A 19,187-nucleotide genomic window follows, 5' to 3' on the forward strand; every position below is an offset into this window, starting at 1 on the left:
AGATGTCTTCCATTAGTTGAGTACACGACACAGCTCGAAGTACAAGTTCATGTCTGATTTTGCTAAATAAACAAGTAATTCTCCATTTCAATAATATGCTCCCTAATAGCATCACAATTCATTTACAAGAGTCATTGGATTTCCCATGACTTCTAAAAAGTTGTAAAATCTCACATGACTCTACATAACCATCCTAACTCCATCCAGGAAAGCTCACACTGGTCTAGAGCAGCACACACAGAAGGGCTCATCTCTGCTTTTGTTTTGCTAGGATGCAGTAAGCTACTTAGAAACAATACAGCCATCTTCTATTCCCTTTGACACAGTGTGCCCTAGCAGCAGCACTCACCACTCACATGTTGATGAAAATGAAACTTGGCGTGTAAAGCAGAAAAGCTATAATCCAAACAGACACCATACCTGGTCTAATACTCAACATACCTAATAGCATTTATGTCCTCACTGAAGTTGCAATAAAAGTCAGTACCCACACAAGTCCCAGTTTTGGCTTTCATGTTATAGGACAGGAAAACAAGAACAATTTTTGTTCCACAATGCCAGCCCTCTATGAAGCACACAGGGTTTTTTTGTTGTTGTTCTCTGAGTATCAACTGAAGAAACTCTGCTATTGCTTAAAAATGCCCAGCCCGACCACGCACATTAACAGCACCAAGGCAGGAAAACATCTCGAAACAGAAATTCACACCATCTCACATCAGATCCTGTACAACTCACATCAGCAATTTCCACAAGCCTAGAAACGATTTCAAGCTACTTGAGTTCAGTATTTCCCCACAAACCAAACTTCCAACAACAATAAGTGCTGCTTTCCAGAATACCAGCCATATGCCCAATTGAAAAAAGAAAAAAAAAAAGCCATTTGAACTCACCAGAACAAAAGGAGGCCCAGACTGCCAGGTAAAAAACACTGTTTGTCTTCACAAACAGCTCCTTGTCCATTTTGAGGAAATAAAGAACTGGAAGAAGAAAAGCAGTTCTGCTCTACTCCCTCTTCCAGAACATTCTGCAAGTAACTGCCAGCTCAGCTGTAGGTTATTGACTGGCACCTGTTGATGTCTCCCAGTGCAGGCAGGAACCTGACACAGGTGCTGCTCTGATTAGCTGCAAAATTAACCTTTTTTTTTGCTGCTCCAGCACAAATTTCATGACATGAACTAGCACAAGCAGAGCTGATGTTCCAGGTAGGAACCCCACCACCAAACACTGTGCTCGAGGTATGTGCTTACCATGGAAAGAGAGGCTTCTCCTGCCTTCTGCTGCCTCCAGCCAAGCAGCCTAGTCATGGAAGGTTTTTTCAGTCTCACTTCTGGAGATGTAGGTGAAGATTTCCTTGTCCACAGTGCTTGTGATGTGAAGAACCTCATGCTGCAAAGGAAAACAGTCTGCTTCCCAAAGAAGTACTTTCTGCCATGGCACAGCTGCTATCAGTATGCACTCACCAATTGGTTTCAGCTCAGGATGGCACTGGAGCTCTCACAGATGCAGTCACCTTTGCACTTTGGAAAGGCAGTTAATGGAGCCTTTTCTACAACATCTAAGCTCACACAGGCGCTCGCTGCCATGCTTACCAAACCAGCTCCCCACGAAACATCTTGGATTTGAGATCACAGACTATCACTTGTATCAATAACTAAATGTTTCCTTGGTCAGAAGATTATAAAGAGAACATTTTCAGTACTTCCGCTTGATAAGATACATCTGGCCACACGAACATTTTAACATGTCCTTTTTTTTGCTTCCACTTGGTATACCAAACGCACTCATGGCTTGAGAAAAATTCAAATTGCACTTCAATTTCTTCTCAAACTCCTCGGATACACAGGGAATTACAGTTGCTGAATTTAAGGAATTGTGCAGTACAATTTTTTTGGTAACAAATCTTACTGCTTGGTATACCAGGTACTTACCGCAGATGGTACTTATCACAGCATAACTACAGCCTTTGCTAAATTAGATCATCTTTATGCTACACAAAACACATAAAAGTAACTTTACTGATACCACTACAATCATATCAGTTTAAAAATGCAGAACACAGAAAGCTTAATCACCACTTTAATGTGTGTCAGCCATAGCACCTGTTTTCTCTCTTGTGAACAAACATTGAGCCACAAGAACACAATACGTCCCAATCGAGCTCTCAATTACAAATGCAATTTTATTTAATTTCTTCACTCAAACTGAATTTCCTCATTCCAAATCTTTACTTAAAGAGATAGAAGCTAAATGCTTAGAAAAACAGGAACTGCACTAGTAGGCAGCTAAAGAAATGTATGTATGTATCGATACAGATAGGGAATGTAAATTTCAACTGATAGATCACAACATACAAAGAAGATACTTTTATGCAATACAGACTTACAAAACAATAACAGTTCTTTTCACAAATATTTTCACAGAGTTCTGCACAGCAATCTTGTAGAAAAGTAGATTTGTGCAACACCAAAATAACTTATTGTTCCTTAATATAAATTATTTTTCATTTCCTAAAAGAAAGAGAGCATTTCACAAGATTGGACAGGACTTGACTAGTTTTGGTGATAGCAAAATATAAAAGATGTTCCTGCCATATACAGAAAAGGAACATGGTGTGTGCTACAGTACTGCAGGGGTCAGTTCTGGACAAACAAGAAGAGCAACCTGCAAGTCTAGTGCTTCTGCTGCTGTAGAGAGGCTGTGCACCAGCAAACATTTTGCCTTTTGAGTGCTTTCACAGTCAGACAGCAGAAGTGTGCTTTGGTAAATGCACCTATTAAGAAAAAAAACAAAAAAACACACACAAAAAAACCCCACTTCTGTGGGTTTCTGATTTGAGCTTAAGGCTTTCAAACAGCCTTCCTGATTTTGAGGAACAATCTACATTTTGGTGTGCTTTGAAGGAGATGTCAGGTAAAAACTGGAAGGATTCATACTTGATGCAACACAAACTCTATTGCTCTCTTAACTGCACGTTAACAAACAACTAAAAATAACTAATTGTCTAGGCATAGGAACATGCCTGAATATTGACATTGATGGAAACCATTTGCAAAGTTTAACATTACATTAACCATAATTTAAATATTACTATTGATTTTCAGAAATGTCAGTGCTGATGTAGTACAATCATTTGGAAAAGTACAAGACAAAGTATAGTATAGATAGCACAGATTAAAAGACCCCAAGTGACATAATTCATTTCCATTATGTTAAAATCATATATTCTTTAAAGGCATAGATAAAGCTTCAGGTGGAAAAATCTGTTTCTTCATGACACATCTAGAATGTGAGTTTTAACTGACTTTATTTTAGGTTTCTTTTACATACAGGGATCAAAATAGACTTCTCATTATGACTAAAAATATAGATTTTTAACTAAAGAACCCAGCAGCCATTTTTCTGCTTCACAGCCCTTCCCCCAAAAATGTCAAGCAAAGTCTACAAAAATAGCGATTAACTTTAAAAAATAGGTTGCTTCTCCCAGCAAATTTAAGTTACATTCAGATAGGATATAGCTATTTATAAGGAGCAATGTTGTGACAGGACACCAAGGGAGGTGTGCTATGGCCAGTCTCATTCTGACAACAGCCGCCCATATTAATGGTAACTGTGGTCTCCATGAAGATCAGTATCTGGTTTGATATTCATGATGCCAACGATTGAAGTCATTGTAGAAAACCACTATGCTCCCTGATGCCATCCCGGTCAGTATGCACCTGAGGAAAGCACAATACCATGTTAGTCAGTGAACCACCGTGTGATCAGGTGTGAGTCAGCACACCAAAGGAGTACACCAAGACAGGTACAGGAAGGCAGCTGGAGCTGGAAGGGCTTACCAGGCTGACAAGATGGGCTTTCCAAGGACTTCAGCTCGGTGAATTTAGCTAATGCTGACATCTGCACTGGCTCTGACAGAAGATTTATGGATCTCAAAGCATACAAAACACTATGCAACAGTTTTGTATGGGTAGCCTGAGGCTGCTATTCACTCAAAAGTCAAACAACAGGATTGTTTACCAGTGCCACTGTCCTGCAAGGCTTCCTGAGATTACTGTCTGGCTTATTTGTTTTTTTGTGGAGCATGGGAGTAGGATGAAGTAGTGGTGAAAAAGCAAAGTGCGGAAGGGCTGGGAGACACATTTCATTCAGTCTAGCCTTCCCCATTTAATCCATGAAGAAACTGGATATGGTCTTCTGCTGGACATGTAAGTGTTCAATTTTGAAAGCAATTTCAATGCTCTGGTGGTTTTGAACATTCCTGCAATCACTCCTTATTTCATTTCAATATAGCCCTTTTGATTGTTTATGTATTAGATTAAAACTTTTCATACATACTACCTATCAAACATTCTATCTTCATGCACACCAAAGAAATTAAACCCTCTTCTACATTTCTGTGTCTTCAAACCCAAAGTAAATGGGTTAAATTTATACACGCTCACATTAAATTTCAGTTTACTGACATACAAATATTATGATACCATGCCATTTTAGTTATGGCTTACAGATTCTCTAACTGCAAAACTGCATAGAACTTCAGAAGTCTAAAATTCAACAGCTGCACATCAAGTTTTTTATATACTTTTATCAGCAGTTTATTTTGAATGGAATAGTAGTGTTGTGTTTGTTTTTTTAGTGAACCACCTATAGTCTCTAATTATGCTTAACAAGAAGAAGTTTAATGTTTATTTGAAGTCCACAGCTTCTGCTGGCTTGTGTTTTTTCAGAGTTCATTTTATATTATGTGTTACAAATATGGTCCAGGAAAACAAATATTCAAATATTCACTATGGAATATTTCATTCAGTATGGACTTCTGCTTCAGTAGAAGGTTAAAAGCCTCATCTATATGCTTTACTGTACAATGTAGACACTCTTGAGTGATTTAGATCAAGCTTTCTTGAAAAGCACACAGAAATTCCAGTAAGCAAACAAATGAGAGACAACAAAAATCTCACCCATCAGCTAGATGTACAAATGAAATTATAAACATCCTATAAACAAAGAGCACTTTTGTAATAAAAACAACATATTTAAGTATAGCAGCATTGGCAAATGTGATGTAAAAATACAGTTAAAACCTAATTTGATTTTCTTAAATAGAAGGAAACTTTGAGGAAAGTTGTGATTTAGATAGATAAAATCACTTTCCTAGAAATGAAAATTAGTATTTACCAAACTGGGGATGTGTAGGAGGAATCTTACTGTGCAACTGCTTTAACTGTTTTATTTTTAAAAAGAAGATCTGGAATTAGGAATGTGGTTTCTATCACAAGTGCAAGAAGAAACATACAAAGCACATGTGTAACCTTCCACCTTCAACTGACCCATACCATACAAGCACAGGCCAACACTCCAAACCGTTTAGAAAGTCTGCCTTTCTTAAGCCTTCTTCATTCTCAGTGAGAGCTGAAATCCTCAAAAAGATTACCTGACCTACATACAACACTCTAGAAAGAAACTGACGTAAGTACAGAACTTTCAATATAATCATCAGGACCTGAGATGCACAGAAAATCAGAAGCAAAAAATAATTTCACAGTAAAAATGTAGTCTCTGAAATTCTTGTAAAGACCAGACTTTGCTCTAACCTTTGGTCATATGACAGGGCCATGGATCGGATTCCAGCATCACAGCCTGGGTAAGCAAAAAGCTTCTTCAGGTCCCACATCTGCCATACCATGACAACTCCATTGTCTCCACCTGTAAGCAGATACTGTCCATCTCTACTCAGCTGGATTGCCTAAGGGAAAACCACATGGATATCTATCAGGTAAATATAAGTTTACTTTCTTCCTTCTCTAACTTTTCATAAAAGGTTTTAATATTGACAGCTGAAAGTCTAAGGAGATGTGATACCAAAACAAGCTTTTGGGAAACAAGATGTTATTCTAGGCAGCCCTAGTTAAGTTTTACCTTACCTGTGATTTTTTCCATATTCCAAAGATTTAATATGAGCTTAATTAAGGAAATTTACTTTTTTAAATTAGCTAGATGTACAAGATTCAGCAGCACTGGCATTAAAATACAGTATCCCATGTTCCCCCAAGTGCCTTTAATACTAATGCAAGTAGACGCTGCTCTGACTGGCAAAAGGCTGAATGATAGAGGGAAGTGAAATGGTAGAAAACTTACAAGAACTATTTTTGACTGACATTGATAGATTCCTGCTCTGGATTAGGAGGATAATGATTTGCCCTTGATAATGAAGACTGTGTCTCTTTGGTTCCATCCTTGATTCCTTTCTTCTCTGCTTCCCCTCCCTCTCCTTGCCTCATTCAGGTTCACTTCATATTTTATAATGGAAATTTTGTGCTGCTCACTGTTGGGTTGATTGCTGTGGGGAAAAATCTGCATTGCCTGCTTTGCTGGACTGCATGTGTTCAGTATCAAACATATATGCTATGTGTTACCTCCTGAGGCTTTTCCGAGATGTGTGAATTGGCCAAGATTGGGCAGCTTTTAAAAAAAACACAAGTCCTTCACACCAGAACTAATTCTGGATAAATTTCAACTTCCTTGACACAAGGCAGAGAGCCACAAAACTTTTCAACAGAACAATGTAAGCTTTGAAATTCTAAACAAACCTATCTGTACAAAAGTGTACTACAGATTGGTCAACTTGAACTGAACCACTGTTAGTAGAATGCAACGAAATGCCTGAATGCAAGCAAAATTCCAGCTCAGAAGTTCAAAGGTAGGAAACAGAGAAAGAATTTAAGTCAGTGCCTTGAAAACACACCTCAAGAGGAGGAAGTTGTTGGCTTTTTTAATATACAGGATATACAATGCCCATACCAGAAACATGAAGAAATTAAATCACAAAACAATTACATTAATGTAACATTAAAGTGTTTATACAGACTGCTGACAAGCCTAGAAATCATAATAAACAGTCAATGCAAGATACTGCTTAATGAACAGCAATAACTGAAGTCAGACACAGTGCCTATCTGTATTTTTGGTACTGCTGTACTGTATTACTATGTTGCTGAATATGTCCTTTAAGAATTACATGATGTACAACACTTAGGCTAAGATAGAGTTTCTCTAGGTGACTTATATTATCAGTTTTGAATGTTCACTGCAACAACACCCAACTAATCATAATGAATAACACTGCTAAGATGTTATTCCACACAATTACTTTAAGATGGATGTAATTGACATAGTAACATACACTGTAAACAAAACGTGGGGATAACACTGAAATAAACAGATGATAAACCTATTCCATCTGTGTTTTGAATTAAAGTGACAACACATACCCATGCACTTAGAAACAGTAAAGCAGAATATGGTTTTTATTTAACCACGTCTACCTACGAGAAACTGATTGCTAACGCAGGTGGGAGCTCAATAGCATAACTGGAACCTTTTCCCACAAAAACAGAAGTTCCTACCACAAATTATTTCTGTGATTATTTCTACCAGCATACAAAAAATGTATAACAACTCAATGAGAAAGGTGTAGAAAACAAACTTGGGATAAGACAGTAAAAATTATCTATAACTTGTATGCTCTGAGTAGATGATCATGAGATCTAGCATACCACACACGATTATTAAAAAGATTATTCATTAGAAGGAAAAGTCAATATAGAGTGGGTTTTGCTTTATAGCAATGGCAATCTCCTAAGGGTATTTTCAAACTGAAATGAAGACCATGACAAATAATTATTTGCTACACTTATAAAATTCAGCTGATGAAAATCCATTAACCTTCTGGTCATGGTTCACTTGGATTTTATACTTGAGGCTTTTACTGAAGAAATGCTATATTAAAAGGCAAATTAAAGCCATTAATCTTTAACTCTTCCACTACCTGTATAATGCAGTGGTTTCTTGTGATCTTTTGATTAAATAAAGCATAAGCTTTGAACCTTTACTAATACCTATGCAATGTTACTAAGTCATTGGCTTGTCAGGAGGACAAGATGTTGAATTATTTATTTTTATTGTTTATAAATAATTATCTCAGCCACTTGCCAGCCTCAGAATATATATGAATGAAGGAATGAATGAAAGAAAAAGGTCACCCTGTCCACATTTCAGTTTCATGGCATGCCCTTCAAGATTTAACATACGAAAGGATGCTTTTACTCCTAAGTACTCCAACTGGCATAGAAGAAGGCATGAATCAATTTTACTGTTCTGCTTTTCCCTAGCGCCGTTTAACTGGGGTTCTGCTAGGTATGAAACTGAAACACCTCTGCAACTAATCACTCTTACAATATGAGGTTCAGACTCTCAAACAATCCCCAAAGCACACAATCTCAGCAATGTTCTAAAAGCAGCATTTCTCACTTATATTTCCTTGGAAAGTCTCAAAACTTTGCACAAATCCTTTAACATCTCAGATTTTTTGAAAGGCAGTGCTTTGTGAAAAGGCAGAGCTGACACAGTGACAGCACTGGCTTACAGCAGCAAAAGTCTTGTGGGCACTTCCACATTTCAAAACAGACTCAGGAAAAGAAAATAAATTGGTTCCTCTGGGTGAAACAGCACACGGCCTTTGTTTAAGGTAAAATAACTTTACCTCTCAGAACAAGCAGACTATTTAGAGTTAAGTTATTCATTAAGATATCTAAACATTACATGGTAGATGTACTGCGATATGCCTAAGCTCCACTGAGCAATACAGTATTTAAAACAAAAACAGGTGGAAGGCATTGATTAGACCCAAATTTCCCCAGAGCATCTGAAATTTTTCTAGCAGTTTCCTGGCACAGGAATATGAGAAAATTAGAATGTTGTTCCAACATCTTTATTGAATGCTGCTATTTTGTCAATAACATTCTGAAATGCAAGTCCATAATGACACAGGCAGATATAAATAAGAATTTTACTTTACAGATTCAACACTTGTGACCTTTTCCTTCCCTTTTGTATCCTTTTTAAGAAAAAGAAAGAAAGAAAAAAAAGTGTTTCATAGCAGCCCATGGTTAGGGACTATTCATTTTAAATGCCCCTACGTTAATTATGCTGTTGCCACTTGCCTTCTAACATGATATAGCGCAGAAGCATGGGGAAGAAAGGCTTTAGATTGTTTGAGTATAAAGCTCAAGTGGGACCACTGGGAGAGAGAGAAAACAAAACAAAAACAACCCACTGTACATATGTAACTCTGGCCAACAGAGAGCAGAACTTCCATTGCCTGCAGCAACGTTCCCAAAGCTGTGGGTACTGACTGAAACACTACAGAAATTGTTTTAGGCAGCAAGGGATTCTGAGATATTTTACAGATTTCCTTCCCTGACTGACAACATAATCACAAACTAAAGTGGCAGATTATCAACGTTACTATTGTAAAAGGAGAAAACATTGTGATATGTACTCGCTTCATGGAAGAACTAAGGTGAAGAGTAGGCTTAACATTTCAGAAGCGTTTGAGCAAGAACAGCCAAAGGCACAATAACAGAGAAAGGAACAAAGATTAAAAATTGAAGCAAGAATTGACATTAATTTGGAGAAATGGCCTGGGGCAGAAATATGCACATTCCTACTTCATCTCCCTAGCCTCACATCTACACTTGCGGCTGCCACAGCATTCAAAGACTGTACACCCCCTCACCCACTGCAGGCCTCTCTCTGGAAAAGAGACCCTATGCAGAGATTTATTTTGGCTTATACCAGCACCACTGTACCTGACATTTTGAAAACATGGTGTTGTTGGATTAACTGAAAACAGTATGCAACAGAATTTTAGGTTTTAAGTGGAATACAATACAAGAGGCATTTTCTCCCTTAAACAACTAATACAGATAAGGGAGGAGAAACCTTTGTGAGGGCAATACTGGAAATCCCAGCAGCTGAGTAGCTGGCCTCCTCCATCAGATTTGGTAAACTAGCTTGGAGGCACAGTAGGAGGCTACAGGAACAGAAGTCTTCTTTGGCAGAAGGACTGTGGGAGTCTCCTCCCTGGAGATTGCCCAGAGCCACATGGACATGGGCCTGCGCAGCTGCTCTGGGTTGCCCAGCTGAAGGCTAGACCTGATGGAGCGGTGGTCCCTTTCTACCTCAGCCATTCTGTGATAGATTCTGTGCCCCTCAGATCACAACTAATGGCATACAAACCACAACTTCAGATAATTCAGGTAGCCTGAATGCTGACCCTCCAATGTTGCCTTGCTTCATGTCTTTGTTACATTTCTACTAGATTTGAAAATGCTTATCCATTTTCTTTTCCATTTCCTCTCCTCTTCCTTTCTATTTGCTTTTGTTCACATTCAAGGAAAAAACTGTGAATAAGTAAAACACGCTTGATACTTCTGCTTCACTGCAGGACAGCTGCCAGGTTCTGCTCTGCTTCATAGGCACTATGTCACAGGAACTGTCAAAAGACCTACATTTTGTATTAGCAAATAATGTCCATAACACCATAAGCTTAACATAACTCCTGCATAGTTTTGGACTTGCTCCATGTCTTGTACTTAGCTGCCTGGTCAGTAAATGCCAAAGACACTTCTAAGGGCTAAAGAGCTGAAATACAGACATATGACTATAAATTTCCTACAGCTCAACACAACACACTCTCTCAAACTAAAATGAAGGAATGTGGACAGAGATGTCAAAAAAAGGAAAGCCAACTTTGAAAACAGCATGTCCAACAGCCTCCTGTCTTCAGACTCAAAAGTAAAGAAATAGTCTGACTTCAGTTGACTTGCAATTAGAAGTATTTGTAGTCTTCCCTTCAAGAAAATGCCTACAGGCTATTCCTCATCACATGAACAGAGATTTTCTAAAATAAAAATAGTACATAAGTGTGTTTTCTTCCCTTAACTATGAATGCTGCTATTATGGTGTAATACCATATACTTTTGTGGTCTGCCTACAGAAAGAAGCTCCACACAATTCCAAAATGGACAGCTTTTTCTGATACCAGAAATGAAAGTTCTTTGCACACATTTGAATACACTTACCTTGATCTTATCTTCTGTTTCCATAGTGGCTTGAAGTCTCCCATTCACACTGAATACACAAAAAAGGCCGTTTTCATAATATATGACACATTGTCCTTCCCTTGAAGCTTGAATAAGTTTTGGTCTCAGGCAATTTTCAGGACCTTCTAATGTTTCAGGACCTTCTAATGTCCTCAGCAAATCTCCATTCATAGAATGTATGAGACATGGTCCTTCTGTGAGAAAGAATACACACTTCAGATATTGATTTAAATGATGACTTAATCACTGTATATTAAAAAATAAACAATGGCCACAAGTTAAGTAATTAGGATTATATATATATAATAGTAGTCAATATTTGTGTATATATTTATATATGTAAAATATGATACTATATACACTTATGTATATAATTATACACAATACATAACTGGGGGTTTGGACTTGATGGTCTCCACAGGTCTCTTCTGATCCCTATGATTTTCTGATAATATGTTGTAATGAATTGTACCATGTTTAAGTGGAAAACCTACGACTGTAAAAGTGCCAGAGTACAATCAGTAGTTATCCCTTAAAGAGCATAGTTTTAAAGTATTTTAGAACACCTGAAAGATTTTGTCGTGTTGATTTCTGTTTAAATTTGGTAGTAATGAATCCTAATACAAGACTTCAGAATGTGAAGGTAAGGGTAACAAACTTTCATACATACTCATGCCAAAAGCGTACTGTCTCATACTATGATTTTAACCCATACATGATTCACTAAATATATGCTTGTTAATACATTCAGAAAAAATAACTGATTTTCTCTTAGGCCACAAGTGTTCATATGCATAAAACTGCAGCTTATACAGATGCATATAGTAAATACAGCCAACTTACTCTAAAAAGGTGCCTCAAAGTAAGAGCATTAGTAAGTACTAAAGCAGAAAGATCCAAATTCTAAGAAATTTCAAATTAAAAAATGAGAGAAGAATTACTACAATTTTTTCTTGGTTGTTTATAAAAATATTAATGCTTCATCTAACATACAAGACAGCAATTTCTCTTCCTTCTGAAACTAACTTTTGCTTTTCTTTATCCACAATAAAAAGAAATCCAACTACAACATTGCATTTTTCACTATCATGACAATCAAGAGCTGGATCCAACTGTATGCTATATGCAATCACATTGAATAAGCAAACAAAAATAAATGTAATCAGTATGCTAGAATAGGGAAACTGATGTGGTTGCCTCATAGATGTCAGAATAACTTAGTTCTAAGATGTGTACAAAGGTGGTTTTAAGTTGATTCAAATTCTGTAGCAACTGAAACAAGGCTAAAAATAAAAACACCATGAAGCTGATCAAATATGTCACCTGAAACTATTTTCCCTTTTGCATTAGGACTATGGTTTTATGAACAGAAAGAAATGGACAACAGCTTCCTTACCTTTTGAACCACTTATTACTAAGCCGAGTTCAGCACATATGGTAGCACAGGTGATCTCATAGTCATGTCCTGTCAAAATGGCTCGAGGAGTTGCAAAATCACCTTCAGTGGAAAAACAATAAAAGCGAACTGTGGTTACAATCTGTTTCCAAAATCACCACTTTCAATCTCTGAAGCATCTTTAGTTTTCTTGCTCTTGGAATTCATGTTCCCTGCAAATCATTTCTATTGCACTGTTTACACTCGCTTGTTTCGTACCCATATCTATATAGTACAGCAGAAGTATAGTACAGAAATTCAGCCTTGCTTAACACACATCCACGTTCGTAGTTAAAAACTAGCACATATTGGAGCACACAGACTAGTGTTTTCCTCTCTGTCTCTCCTTCTCCTCTACCTTCTTGTGGAGAAAGAGACCCAACTCAGTCACTACTTCTTCTGATAGCAGGCATAAGTAAACTCAATCATTCTGGCTAGTACTGAGAGGATACACCAACAGTGAATGTGCCGTGAAGAATTAAAACATCCACTAACTGGTTTTATTTTAAGCTAGAAACAGTGGAGAAACCTCAGCCTGATGTTTGACTTGCATGTAAGATGTCAATCTTGCAATACAGTCAGTATGAATTTCAGATGAACTTGCAAAATCAAAATTGTCAGGTCCAATATTTACTATCACTGTTCCTGTTAGAGATTTCCCTGCAACAAGAACAAGCAAATAAAACTTCCTTCTTTTCTGAGATTCTCTGTGTCATCAAATATATATGGATACCATGAAGAAAAAGAAATAGTATAAACGGCACATATGAACAAATAAAATATTGCATTCTCCAGGACAAGACAAAGAAGAAGTAAGCAAATGTTATAAGCACTTTAAATAGTTTTATACTTTTGACCCACAGGTCGTTCTCTGGATCACCCTCTTTTAGTGTGCTGGCATTTCATGGAAATTGCAATGTTATTTTTGTATTACCATATAATCAGTTCATTCAAAGCATTTTATGAAACATTTAAACCCTAAAGAATGTCTCCTTGGAAACATTATCAGTTTATTTCAGTAAGGATTATGCCAGTTTTGAAACTGCAGGAACTGCTCCACAGTAAATGATGATACAACTTCTGTGAGATGCCAACTAGGAAGACAGGTAGTAGTAAAAATACAACTTTTTTTTAAATTTCAAAGACAGGTGATAGATTTGCAAAGGCTGAGAGTAGTAACAGGGCCAAACCACTTTATTTGGCATCAATCAAATTGTATTTGAGGCTATAACTTTTTAAAAGATAAAAAGATCACAATATCATTAATGAGTCCATATAGAGCCTTAACAGTACCAGCAATAGCTCTTTCTCTTACCCAAAATTTTGTAAAATGTTTCAACAAATAGCTATCAAGACCCTGATTGCGTACAGAGAGAAGTGGCACAGATCTGTGGGCGCACACATAGAGGCGAGGTTTATCTCAGCAGTTTACATCATTAGTCAGGCCATTTGCAACTATCCTCAGAGCATCCAAGCATCTGCCACATTCAAATTACTTTTCAGAAAAGGTCATAATCTACAACCAAGTACCAATTCAAGGATTTTAACATTTAAAAATCATATTTATTCTCCAGTTGCTTTTAAAATTTATACCTACAACACAAGCTTTGGAAAAGTAATAAATCTGTTTTTCCTTAGAAATATATATACAAAATAAATATATATATGTGCATGCACATACACATTCAAATCTATGTCATCAGCATTTAAAATCTGTAAGCACTTTGGAGCAACTGGCTGAATCATCACTAATTTCTTAATAAATAATTACTAAAAGCTATTGATTCTGCTGTATGTGATGTTTTGCAAAACACACTCAAACCCAGTAACTATGCCAGAGTTTAGAAGCAAAGGAAAAACTCCCAACAAATTAGAAGCATAAGGGTAGACTTAACAACCTTTACTTATTTCTCATGTGACTGATGACAAAAGATTAAAACCCTTAAGAGAAAGTTTGCACTACAGAAGTCTAGAACACCTAGACATGTGACAGACACCTCAGGAGGTTCATAAAAGAACATTTACAACTTTACACCAGTTTAGGGGGAAAATGTAACAGTAACCATTATAGTAACAATTCAATCTTTTTGATCCAATTATTTCTCCCCATTGACCCCATGATATAAGGCCGTAGGAAGCTTTATGCATTTAAATCTTTGTTAGTTTTGTTTAAGAAAACCACCTACAAAGCTTTAGAGTTCCAGGTTTTTTACTTTACTTTATATTCAGAAATCACATTTAACAAATACATACACAGATCAGCAAGGAATTAATCTAATTATATATTCCATATATTACTTAAAAACTCTGATTTTAAAACTCCTGAAATCAGAAAACGTGCAACACTGTAGTGAAGATAATGTAAATAAGACATTGGAATTTGAAGGACTTACTAGAAGCAATTTATCACAATTCACAGAACAGAACAATTAAGTAAAACTGCAGCTCCATTTAGAATTTGGATTTGGCTTCAAACATAAAAGAGTACAAAATCTATAGGTGGCATTTCATAAATGGTATCAGCAGTTTACTAAATTACATTTAAGAAATAATTTAATGCAAAGTAAAAGAAGAAGAAATACTAGAAATTGCAACAGCATCTTTAAATAAATTAGGAATTGAATAAATACTGTAAACCAGGAATCCTGTGAAAAGTCAGGCTGACTCCTTTGATAAGAATGTCAAGCATTCAGGGGTTTCCAAGCCTCTGATTTTCCAAATAATGGGGTCAACTTAAAAGCTGGTCGTAGAGCAGAACAGATTTCTTTAAAAGCTTTTAAACTGTTACTGCTTCAGAAGATTGTCATGGTTTTCAATAATGCAAAGAGAAAATTTTATTTTGTTGCTGGTTTAAGGGGCACCACTTCAAACTTTTCCAAATTGTTTTAGGGGAACAGGCTCGCAGACCTTTTGAAAAGCTGGGGAAGTGACTTCAAAGGGAAGAGAGTCTTTGTCCGTTAAGCAGGTTTACGACCACTGATGCAAACCCTAACTAAGGACTGAAAAGATTACTCAGTGCATCTTTATGGAGATCCTTAAGGAAGATGAACAAGTCAAACGAGATTAAAGATAGTTCAAATCCTAGCGCTAATATCCAAGACACAACAGTTGTACAGATGTGCTTTTCTCAGCATAGTATATAATAATATCCCTAATCTATACCATTGCTGGCTTGCTACTTGCAGCTGAATGCTGCAAGGATCTTAATGCCACACTCACAACAAATGTCATCAGTGATTTATTTTAAGCCACAGGAAGCATACATGGAGTTATTTCCCAGTAATGGACAAAATACAGTAACCATTCAAATTATTTCAAAAGGGTTCTCATACATTTCAATAAATAATTTCTACAGAGCTGCTTTGCCGTAGAAAATAACAAGAAATACCACTCCTTCCTTCGGTGATTAAAGTATATTTTAAATCATAAAACACAAGCATCAGTAGATAAAAGAAAAGCACATTATATCATGTCAGCTAATGGCGACATTCCACTGAATAAATGTTAGGTGCTTTCAGCCTCTGTTTGCAAAGGAACAGCGGGCAAAGTCAAAACTTTCTGCTGTTTAATGACATCCCGAAATGCTTTACCAAGGAACAAGAAATTGGTGAGTGTTGCTGAGTTTCTCTTCAGCATTTTTTCACCTTTGGTGATGTTATGTAAGAAATCAGAAATATGACACTTTATATCCATCAGCAGATTCCTACAAAGACTGCTTTCTATGTTTTCAGTGCTAAGTCATAAAAGCTGAGTCAAATATATGAAAGCATCCAAAGAAAAATTTCCCCATTAAAACAACAACAACAACCCACCCCAAAATCATATCTAACTGAAAAACTTACCTCATGATGAAATACAAGGTACTCTTTCTGGGTGAGACAATATTGTGCTTTAGAATAAAATGTAAAATATTTGACTACATTCCTTTTTATGTTTAATGCTGAGAAGACAGCTGATTAGAAGTCACTGACAACCAAGCAGTAATTTTTAAAATACAATTCCATGATTGTAGAGTTTGTAGGGCACTTTTAAATGGCAAATTAATTAAGTGATTTTATGTCAATATAAAATCTTAATTAAATGAAGCATCAGTTAACCAAACTACATTCTTGCTAAAATAAATTATTGAATACTTTATCAGAAGGATAAATCACCCAAACTCAATTACCTGTGCAAGAAAAGTCTTCAAAAAGTATTTTATAAACGTTGCATTTTTTTTGAAATATAGGAAATAAAAGGTTTGAATTACATTTGAAAGTACAAAGGTACTTACAGAATAGATGACATTTGGACACAAGTGGTTTCAAACAAAATGTAAGGTAACAAAGAAAACGCCTTTTCTGCTACACTTCTGTGCTGATTATATAGCAAGTTTTTGAGATTAATTACATAAGTGATGACTATCAACTATTATATAAACTTTCTATATCAGCATTATTTATAGATTCCACACAGTAAACTTACATAACAGACAAATGATCAAAAATCATTTCACTGCCACAGAAAGGCCAGCACTCTGATGGATGTGAGACCCTACTGAAGTGTTATCATACAATACTACTGAAGTATTCCTAAAACTTCACTCTGAATATTCTTTCCTTTGAAATTTGGATTTTATGTAAGTATGCTTTTTTTTCATATTATGCAAGAGCTTTATTGTCATCTTGTTCCTCACATGATACTCCATCAGCACTTCCTCTCATTCCTTTAATGTTTTTTGCAAACTATTTCCCACCTGTTCAAACTTCTTAAGCCAAAAAGTACAACCTCATGACTCAATGCAAGTTTGTTCTTGAAAAATAACAACAATTCAACCATATATTATCTGACAAAAAGATCGGTGTATTTCAATAACATATTGATGTGTCCTGAAAATGAGTCTAAGAACATAAACAGAATAAACTCTACTGTATACTGTTGCTTAGTTAAGTGGAAAACATTAGATTTACCTTGTAGAATTAATTTCAATGAATAAAACACAAAGAAGGTTCGTTGCACTATTTGTCACATAGTGTAACAAGTGACTAATACTTATTTGGTACTAATACAAGAATCTTCTATACACACTCTGTCAAAAGTGCAAGCTTACTATGTTTCCAAAATAAACACAGCAAAGCAACAGACGTAACGGGTCTTCATGAACTGAGTATTCTAATTCTGATTTCTAAAAGTCAATAATCCGCAGCCTCTCAATTCCTATACGATGTGCACTGCAAAGCTTTCTGGAACTAGTTCACTCTTCCTAAGGATTCATCTGCTGGAAGAGCTGGAAGTCATTCAGCAGCACTCCTCCCACCGCCTACAGACCTTTTTGAAGCCCTGTGAAAATATCTGCAGGTGAATATTCAGGGTCAGTCTACACTAATATATTAATATTTGCACCGTCCCAACTTCATAAACTGCTACTTAAATATCAGCTTTGAAGTTTTAAGGCACTGTCATTTTTGTTTGAAAATGCTCTAAAACAGCTTTATGAAGGAGCTTTTTTTTTTTTTTTTTTGCTTATCCTTAAGAAAATATTTTTCTTCATATTTCTCTCTTGTGGTTTACATTTATGACTACTTCACTAGTAAGTCCAAATAATAACAATAATAATAATAATGAAATAAAGCAAGATATCAATAGATAAGGCAAAAAAACCCTATTAGCAGGTATTTCACACCTCCTGCAGAACAGACATGGGATAAAAGAGATTACATGCAGAAATCGACTGATAGTTTGAAACATATATAGTATTTAATAGTTTGATAAGAAAATAATCTGAGACATGAAGTTTCATATGAGAATTCAGCTCAATTAATTTTTGCCTCTCAAAGATATTAAAATAATTTATTTTGGTTTGAAAGAAGAAAAACGTATTGCTTCATTGCTTTTGTAAGTTATATTTCATACCAATGCACCATTTGCGTAGCGCATGGATGCTTACTACCTTTTTATATTGATGTACCAAAGAATACTTAGTGTATGCCATCAGTTCAGAGCAGACATTAGAAGTCTTTTAAGAGTAAATATTTTAAAACAGATACTTTTTCAAAGAAGCAGGCCGTAATTCTAATTACATACAGCATTCTTGCATTTAGTGGAGCAATCCTTACCTGTGTGGTGCAAGTGTAAATAGGCATTCATTCCAGAAATGCTTACAAATTATTTTCCTACTCAAGTCAGAATTACTGAACAGACCAAACAATTTTTAAAAACATTTAAGCTGGTCATAAAGATTCTAAAATATGATAGACTAGACTACAAATTATTATTTCTTCTGCATTACTCTGCTTTGACTTAGAATTGAACAGCCATTTTTCAGAGCAACCAAACAAGGTAAATAAATATGATATATTAGTACATCACTCCACCACCATGCATATGGTGCACATTAAGTTTGTATTCATTTACCATATGAATATAATTCCTTTTACCACATCAACTATTAGTTACAAGTTGTAAATATAGCATTGTTTTTCCTGGAACGTGAAGGTCTGCATTACATCATGAAGCACTAAATATCCTTATCCTTCTGGAGAATTTCACGTATATAGTTTTAGTGACACCTGAAGCTGGATACTGCCAAAAAAGCAACATCAAAACTCTCCCTGTTTTGAGTTGCGCTGTATACACTGTCTTCACATGTGCCTGAATTGTGCCTAATAACTTGCTCTGTAATACCATCTGCAATTACCTTGATTGACAAATCTGGGAGCACATTGTCCCTTAACTAGTTGAAAACAAGGATAATACAGATGCTGTGCACACTGTGAGAAATGCTTTTACCCAGTACAAATATTTACAGCACAAAAACTCACATGTTCTTA

The 19,187-nt window shown here is 36.0% G+C and overlaps 1 protein-coding gene across 6 annotated transcripts in view; it reads right to left on the reverse strand.

The window, feature by feature from the left end:
* Positions 1-2,161: 2,161 nt before the first annotated feature.
* LRBA (LPS responsive beige-like anchor protein) overlaps positions 2,162-19,187 on the reverse strand; it is a 344,265-nt gene continuing 327,239 nt past the window's right edge. For all 6 annotated transcript variants that reach the window (XM_085546513.1, XM_085546512.1, XM_085546511.1 and 3 more), the window contains 4 exons: positions 12,340-12,441; positions 10,923-11,137; positions 5,592-5,743; positions 2,162-3,716 (listed from right to left, as the gene is read on the reverse strand). In XM_085546513.1, coding sequence (XP_085402639.1) covers positions 3,626-3,716; positions 5,592-5,743; positions 10,923-11,137; positions 12,340-12,441 — 560 coding nt within the window. In that variant the 3' untranslated portion in view covers positions 2,162-3,625. The remainder of the gene's footprint in view (positions 3,717-5,591; positions 5,744-10,922; positions 11,138-12,339; positions 12,442-19,187) is intronic.

Source organism: Coturnix japonica, chromosome 4, assembly GCF_054131305.1.
Source record: "Coturnix japonica strain WE chromosome 4, WE-NBRP24, whole genome shotgun sequence".
NCBI lineage: Eukaryota > Metazoa > Chordata > Aves > Galliformes > Phasianidae > Coturnix > Coturnix japonica.